Here is an 8,057-nt window from a genome sequence, read left to right on the forward strand (position 1 = left end):
ACAAGAGGGTCGGGCCTGGCATCCACAGGGACTGGACACTGTGAGCTGGCCCCAGAGATGTTGCAACCAGCCAGGGTAGTCTGCCCCACCCCCTTCTTACCCCCTCCGGTCACACCCCCCTCCCTAGAGCTGACACGTGGGCTGCAAGGGGGGGGGGGGCAACGGGCCAGCCAACCTAGAGTCTGGGGCCCACAGCCACCAGCTGCCAAGGGGTCACTGGCGGTCAACAACAGTTCTGGGGGAGGGAAAGGCCTTGGACTCCAGCCTCGGAGAAAGGATGTGGTGAAGGGAGGGGGCGGGCAGGCAGACTTGGGGCCAGGATGGGCCTGGAAGGCCCAACAAGGCTAATAGTGTCTTGGGGACAGGGGGTGGGGGTTGTGCCAGTTGGGGGCCACTGTGGAGCTTTGCAAGCCCCGAGGCTCTGCAGTTTTGCTGTAGAGGCAACTCCTAAAGAAGGGACATTAGGGAATGGCAAATTAAGACCCCCGAGAGGGCATCAAAGGGGGCTTGGGTACCCAGATACAAAGGCATTGGAGGTGAAGGGAGGCAGAAGCAGGCCCCCAGCACCCGACAGAGACCCTAAGCTGAGGTTCCTGGACAGAGCAGAACTAACCTGAGCATACAGTTTGGGCTGGGGGGGGTGAGATTCGGAAGGGGGGGGAGTTGTTTCTAAGACTCCTAAAGTGAAGCCTCAGACCGAGTGAGGGTGCTAATCAGTGACAAGTCTTAGGCCTAAATGATGGGCCTGGGTGGGGCCTGGCTCCCAAAAGCCAACAGAATGGCAGAAGCAGATGTGCTGGTTTTGGTCGGCATGCCTGTAATCTCAGCACTCACTAGAGAGGCAGAGGCAGGAGGGTCACAACTCCCGGGCCAGCCAAAGAGCCTATGTCAAAGAAAAAAAAAAAAAAGTAGGTGGGCACAGAGGCCAAGGGGAGGCTCAGGAGGAGGGCGATGAGCCTGCTCCGCCCCCGCCCCAACCTGTTAAACTCCTGTGCAGGATCGTCCCACCCCTGCGCTACTCCTGACAGGTCCTCAGATCCAGGTTGGTGCCGGGGAAAGTGCCCCCCACTTCCTGCAGCCAAGCGGTTGGGGCGATGGGATCATGGTGGGAGGTGGGGAGTGCTAGTAATCGCCCCCGCCCCCGTCTGCCTCCAGGGTGCTCCTCCAGCCACCATGAGGCTCTTCATCTCTCTTCCTGTCCTGATAGTGGTCCTGGCCATGGCTTTGGAAGGTAAGAAAGGGGCTTGCAAGTGTGGAGCTGCTCGTGGGCCCGGGGACCACGAGACTTAGAGGACCCTCGAGGGAGCTCTGAGGTCCCTTTCCTTAGCGCGTTCCACCACCGCCCTCGGATGGTGCCGCACCCCACCTGCCAGACGGCTTAGTTTCTGTCAAGGTGGTACAGCGGGAGGCAAGTCTGTCCAGAGGAGCCCTAGCTACCGATGACGTAGGCTCTCCCCGCTCTGGGATTGGCGGATCTTCCTAGAAGGGATGGAGTATGGATGGTGCAGGTGGGCAGTGCATTGGACGACCAGTGTCCCTACACCCCGAGTCCAGCCGGTCACTGCGAAACCCTCCCCCATGCTAACAGGTTTGCTTGCAACCCTCTCGCCGCCCCTCTCGCCGCAGGCCCAGCCCCCGCCCAGGCAACCCCTGACTTGTCCAGCGCATTTGAGAATTTCCCGGAAAAGCTGAAGGAGTTTGGGAACACTTTGGAAGACAAGGCCCGGGCAGCCATTGAACACATCAAACAGAAGGAAATTCTGACCAAGACTCGGTTAGGCCCTCCCTTTCATGGCACGGGGGTTATGGATGGGGGCGTGTCTGTGTAAAATCCCTAGTGGGGAAGTGATTGACACCTGCCCCTCAGGTCTTAGAGCTAGGTCTCCAGATGCTTGGAGTCGGGAGCAGGCCCTGTAACTCCTAGCCACATGTTAGAGGGTTTTCCAGATGGTAGTGAAGGGTCCACGCTAGGGAGCTAGCAGGCTGCCTTAGACCCTGAGCTTTCTCTGTGTGTTCCTGAGACAGGACATGACCACGAGTGTTGGGGACAGGGACAGAAATTAGGAGAGCTAGGATGGGAGTCACAGTGGGGGCTGTGCAGGCCAGTGGCTTTGCGATTCAGACTAGCTAAAAAAAGGAGGTTAGGGATGCTGGGGTAAGACCTCAACAACTAGCTGGGCGACGGTGGCACAGGTCTGTAATCCCAGCTCCCGGGGGCAGAGGCAGGCGGATCTCTGTGAGTTCGAGGCCAGCCTGGTCTACAGCGTGAATTCTAGGCCAAAGCTACACAGAGAAACCCTGTCTTGTGGGGGAGGGGGACGACAAAAACAAAAAGACCCAAGAAACTTAGGAGGCTGGAGGAAGACAGTCAGGAGTTTGAGACCAGCCTGGGCCACAGGGCAAGCCTCAAAACAGAAACAGAAGGAAAAAACTGGAAGAGGGGGCGATTTTGAGGAGGAAATGAAGGGGTCTTTGAGAGGCGTCTGGTATGGTGTAACCAGGCCGGTTAGCCAATCTCTGCTCGTTTTGGCAAGTAGACAGAGCATTCGTTTGGAGAGGTCTGAGTCTGATTACGAATACCCAGCCAGGCCTAAACTTGGCAGGAAATCGTCGTGTGGAGAGGAAGTGCAAAGGCCCTGGGTAGGAAGATCCACAGACAGGCGAGCACGGCCTGCTAGACAAGGGGAATAACTTGGGCCCAGCAGGGAGGCAAGGAAGAGGACGTGAATGCTTAGGCAAGCACAGGCTAGAGAAGGGGTAGGCCTAGAGCAGGAGATGGCAGGCCCTGACGGGTGTGGTAGCATGTGTTTTAATCCCTGCCAAAAAAAAAAAGCAAAAGCTATCACGGAAAGCAAGATGGAGGAAGGGCTGAGGGAAGATCATTCATTCAGTGTGTAAAATGCCCGTGAGGACCTGAATTTGATACCCAGAATCCACATTTTTAAGAAGTCAGTCATGAGGCCCGGCAGCGAAGAACCCTTGTCTCAGCCCTCTCGGTACCCACGCCAGGTGGCTCACAACAGCCTCAGTCCAGCTCCAGGGGATGAAGCGCCTCCTCCTGGCCTCTGCATGCAAGCAAGCACACGCATTCATGTGTAAAATAAAGCCTAAAAACATGCACACGTGAAGCCCGGCGGTGGTGGCTCACAGCACTCGGGAGGCAGAGGCAGGCGGATCTCTGTGAGTCCGAGAACAGAGCGAGTTCTGGGACAGCCGGGGCCACACAGAGAAACCCTGTCTTCAAAAACTAAACCAAAAACAAACGAAGGAATTGTAAGTGAAGTATGGCTGCTCCTTCTTCCAACCCCATTGGTGGGGCTGTAGAGATAGGCAGATCCGTGGGGCTAGCTGGCCAGCTGAGCCTACATCAGGGGGATGTGGCCTGAGGGGCAACACCTGAAGGTGTCCCTTGTCCTGTGTACACTCCTGCTCTCCACCTCTCACACAGCCGCTGGCTTTGAAAGAGGAGTTCTTTTGCTGTTTTGTTTGTTGAAACAGGGTTTCCCTAGCTGTCCTGGAACTGGCTCTGTAGACCAGGCTGGCATCGAACTCACAGAGATCCGCCTGCCTCTGCCTCCCGAATGCTGGGTGTAAAGGTGTGCCGCCCCACTGAAAAGAGGAAGTTCTTTGACTTCTGATTTCATGATGCTCAAACTGGGCAGATGATGTGGCTTGCCTCGCACACAGGAAGCCCAGATTAGTCCCTGGCACCACATAAAACTAGGCATAAAGGTACACACCTGTCATCCCAGCATCCGGGAGATGGAGGCAGGAGGATCAGAAGTTCAATGTCATCCTTAGCTACCTATCAAGGTTGATGCTAGCCTGGGCTACATGAGACTCAAAACACACACACACACACACACACACACAGAGCTTTGGTCTATGTGAGAAAACAGGCAGAGAACTGAAATCCCCCCCTACTCCCAGGATTTTCATCCTACAGTGTGGGTGGGGACTCAGGGAAGGGACGCTAAGGGAATAGGAAGCAGGGATCTGGGCCCCTCGGAGGGCTCAGGAAACAGTGACCCTGTCCTCATCTCTCTCCAAAGGTCCTGGTTTTCAGAGACATTCGGCAAATTGAAGGAGAAGCTCAAAACTACGTTTGACTGAGTGCCCTGCGGCCTACCCCACACAGCAAGGGGTCCCTCCTCATCCCATACCAATAAAGAGATTACAGTGAACAAATGCTCCCTGGAGTGCCTGAGTGGTGTTGGGGGAGGGGTGCTGAGGGACAGTACCGAGAGTGGGTCCACGTGTTTGTTTAGCTGTTTATCTTTACATGTGTGGGTGTTGTGCCTGCATGGATGCATATATGCAGGGCCCACAGAAGCCAGATGAAGGCGTCACCACCCCTCAAGCTGGAGAAAGTGATGAGCCACCATGTAGTTGCTGGGAATTGAACCCAGGTCCTCTGGAAGAGCAGCCAGCGCTCTTAACCTCTGAGCCATCTCTCCAGCTCCCTACCCCTGTCTGCATTGCATTAATTTAATTTTATGATTCCCCTAAAGAATCTTCATAAGAACCCTATTCATTGTAACTCAGAGAGGTAAAGTTACCAGGGCAAGGTCACACAGCAGGGAATTGGGCTGAGTGTACAGCTTGGCATGATTACGGGTTTGCACTTTTCTGGTTTGGTTTAACCCTGCACGGAGTAGGTGCTCATTAAACTGTCAGTGGATAGTGAAGGGAAATAGGAAGCAGATTAGCAGGGACTGGGAAGGGTATAAGAGAGAGCCAGAAAGACAGACGCAGTACTCAGTTACCAGGCTTTAGTACCTGTGCCCCCTCCTCCAGGAAGCCCTCCCAGACTCCAGGCCGGGCCAGGCTTCTCCATTGCAGCTCTGCCAACTCTAGCTGGCTACCTCCTGGGAACTATTACCATGAGCCCCCCAGGAACAGAGCCAAGACCATTCATTGTTGCCAATGGGTCCACAGTCATTGCCCACCTAGAGCAGACCGCAGTGCCAGCGTTTAATAATATTTGGTTGAAACAATGATTGCTTAATTTAGACACATCATTTTTTTGGCTTTGGGTTTTTTTGGTTTTTTTTTTTTTGTTTGTTTGTTTTGTTTTGGTTTTTTTTTTTTTTTTTTTTTTGCTTTGGTTTTTTGAGGGGGTTACAAGACATGGCTCAAGAAGGTTTGTAGACCAGTCAGACCTCACTCAATAGCATCCTGCCTCAGCCTCCTGAGTGTTTAGGTGTGTGCCATCATGCTAGGCTTGTCTTAATACACGGCATTCCCATAAAACTTAGGGCCTGACACACGCTGTGCAGGGGCTCTAACACAGAGCCACACCCCAGCCCCTCACTGGGGGATTCTAGGCAGGGGCTCTACCACTGAGCCACACCCCAGCCCCTCACTGGGGGATTCTAGGCAGGGGCTCTAACACAGAGCCACGCCCCAGCCCCTCACTGGGGGATTCTCTAGCTTCCTTGTCGGGTTTGGGAGAGCAAGCCCCAGGGGAGGGGGGTTGTCGGGGAACCCCAGACCTAACCTTCCCTGTCACCTCCACACCTTTGCCCATACCCAAATGGGCGTGGTCAGCGCAACAGGTTCGGGTGGGGTGGATATCTCACTACAGAGAGGAGAGTCTGGGCCTGGGAGGTTCCCGCAGGAGGGTCACCAAGAGCTTGAGACCAATCTGGCTTTGGTGTGACCCTGTCTCAAAAACCAAAAAGAAGATTAAAGGAGTTTCTGTTTGCTGGCACGCCTGGTGACGCGAAGGACAGTTTGGGTCTCAGGGTTGCCGCCTGGTGACGCGAAGGACAGTTTGGGTCTCAGGGTTGCCGCCTGGTGACGCGAAGGACAGTTTGGGTCTCAGGGTTGCCGCCTGGTGACGCGAAGGACAGTTTGGGTCTCAGGGTTGCCGCCTGGTGACGCGAAGGACAGTTTGGGTCTCAGGGTTGCCTCTAAGTCCTCAGACGTACACCGCTGTATTAGGGTCACCAGCCTGCCGCGTTCCCTTCACCATCCCGTTCCCCCCCCCCCCATCTCCTCCCTGGGGCATTTGTTTTTTAGTTGCCCCTGATATCCACCCTGGACGACCTTCAGTCTGTTCCTGTCCCCAGGATGAGCAAACATTGCAGGCACCAAATAGCAAACAGCCCACAGCCACCCTGCGTGCTGACTTTGGACTAAGGGCAGAGGGCAGAGACCTTCCCCAACCCCAGCCCCACTGCCTTAGCTTCCCTCTTGGGCTGTAGGGTTTGTATGGGGACAATCATAGATTGTCCCAGTGTGGTGAACTAGATTCAGAACCAAGCAACAACTACAGTCTCAGTTTCCACATGTGTGAAAAAAGAACATGGCTCAGTGGTAGAGCCCCTGCCTAGAATCCCCCAGTGAGGGGCTGGGGTGTGGCTCAGAGGTAGAGCCCCTGCCTAGAATCCCCCAGTGAGGGGCTGGGGTGTGGCTCAGTGGTAGAGCCCCTACCTAGAATCCCCCAGTGAGGGGCTGGGGGTGTGGCTCAGTGGTAGAGCCCCTGCCTAGAATCCCCCAGTGAGGGGCTGGGGCGTGGCTCAGTGGTAGAGACCCTGTCTAGGCAAATAACGCCCTGGGTTCAATTTTCAACAATGGAGAGGGAAAGTACCTAACCTCTGGGGAACAGCAAAGCCACTCCCTCTGGGCCTGACACACAGTGTGTGAAAGGAAATCTGGGCTAAATAAAGAGGATCACACTGGACTCAGCTGGTAGAGCACACTTACCTAGCATCCTCTTGGCCCTGCATTCGATCCCCAGGCCTGCACAGAAGTAGGCATGGTGGCACCAGTCTATGATCTGAGCACGTGGAAGGCATACACAGGGTGATCACAGCTCCAGGCACCCAGTGCTACATCGGAAGAACCTTTATTCAAAAACAGTCAAAGCCTGGCCCGGGGCTGGTGGTGCACGCCTTTGATTCCCGCCTTCTCAGTGTAGAGGCGGCAAAGGCAGCCTGGTCCACATAGAGAGTTCCAGGCCAGCCAGAACTACACAGTGAGTGATAGTGTCAAAACAAACAAACAAACTAACCAATAAAAATAAATGGTGTGGTGACTTAAAGCTATCGTCCCGCCTCTGCTTTCCGAATGCGGGATTGTAGGCCTGCACCACCGTGCCTGACTGTCAAATCTGGTTTTGTTTTTGTCTTTTTATTTCAACAATGAATAAATAAGTAGCAACCGACTTAGTCGCACAGTGGGGCTGCCCATCTCCTGCTGCCCGGTCCTGTCTGAGGCCAGCCTAGCAGCCAGGAAATTAACCCATCGTCCATCAGTGTGAAGCAATCAGCCCACACAGCTTCAACAACGAGCTCCAGGCCTCAGTGCTGAAGAGAGCTGGGCTTGGCTATTAACCTGCACAGCTCAGGCTCAACAATCCTCCTGCCTCAGCTTCTCAAGCTCCTGGGTGCCAGCCATGCACCGCCACGGCCATGTCTGGCAAGAGGTCCTTTGTCGTAACAAGACATGGGGATCTGTGGTGGCTTAGTTTGTGCTTCAGTTTTCTTTCTTCTGTTGTGGAAAGAAAAAAAAAATACAACAAAACCACAGAACACACAATTTACCGTTTCAGCTACTCTCAATTGTTTAGGTCAGCAGTGTTGGGTCTGTCCATTACAGTGTTGCGCAACCAGCCCCAAAGTCTATTCCTTAAATGTTTGCATCGCGGCAAACAGCAGCTCTGCCTGATTTTTTTTTTTTTTTTTAACTGACATGTGACACATGTGACGGACGGGTCAGCCCTCAGCAGGCGTCTGGGTCAGGGTTGCTCTGCTCGCTCAGGCTGCAGCGGAGACGCCATGTGGAGATTGGCTGTGCGGAAACAGTGTGCTGGGCATGTGATCGCGGGTCAACCCGGCACTGGGAAGGTAGAGCAGGAGATGGAGAAGTACAAGGCCAGTCAAGGTTGCCCGCCAGAACCTGACTCAATAAACAATGAACAAACAAATGAGCAGGAGGCCAGAGTGTTCGGTTTCCACTTCAGATGAATGGGCAATGTTTGAAGACTGACTTGGTGAAATCCCCAGATCTGGCAACATTTAAGTTAGTTTTCCCGCTGGTGTGGTTTACTC

At 54.3% G+C, this 8,057-nt stretch overlaps 1 protein-coding gene across 1 annotated transcript; it reads left to right on the forward strand.

Annotated features, from left to right (window-relative positions):
- Positions 1 to 940: 940 nt before the first annotated feature.
- Positions 941 to 4,153, forward strand: Apoc1 (apolipoprotein C1). The gene is made up of 4 exons (XM_051207610.1): positions 941 to 1,042; positions 1,156 to 1,231; positions 1,627 to 1,774; positions 4,053 to 4,153. The coding sequence occupies exons 2-4, from the start codon at positions 1,174 to 1,176 to the stop codon at positions 4,111 to 4,113; spliced, it is 267 nt and encodes an 88-aa protein (XP_051063567.1). The 5' UTR covers positions 941 to 1,042; positions 1,156 to 1,173; the 3' UTR covers positions 4,114 to 4,153.
- Positions 4,154 to 8,057: the final 3,904 nt, after the last annotated feature.

This window comes from Phodopus roborovskii, unplaced genomic scaffold (genome assembly GCF_943737965.1).
Source record: "Phodopus roborovskii unplaced genomic scaffold, PHOROB, whole genome shotgun sequence".
NCBI classification, from domain to species: domain Eukaryota; kingdom Metazoa; phylum Chordata; class Mammalia; order Rodentia; family Cricetidae; genus Phodopus; species Phodopus roborovskii.

Bases quoted from the DNA above. Each gene is read 5' to 3' on its own strand.
- Apoc1 (XM_051207610.1), top strand. From the start codon at position 1,174: ATGAGGCTCTTCATCTCTCTTCCTGTCCTGATAGTGGTCCTGGCCATG. The intron at 1,232-1,626 runs GTAAGAAAGGGG...CTCTCGCCGCAG, and splicing joins CCTGGCCATGGCTTTGGAAG to GCCCAGCCCCCGCCCAGGCA. The intron at 1,775-4,052 runs GTTAGGCCCTCC...CTCTCTCCAAAG, and splicing joins GAAATTCTGACCAAGACTCG to GTCCTGGTTTTCAGAGACAT.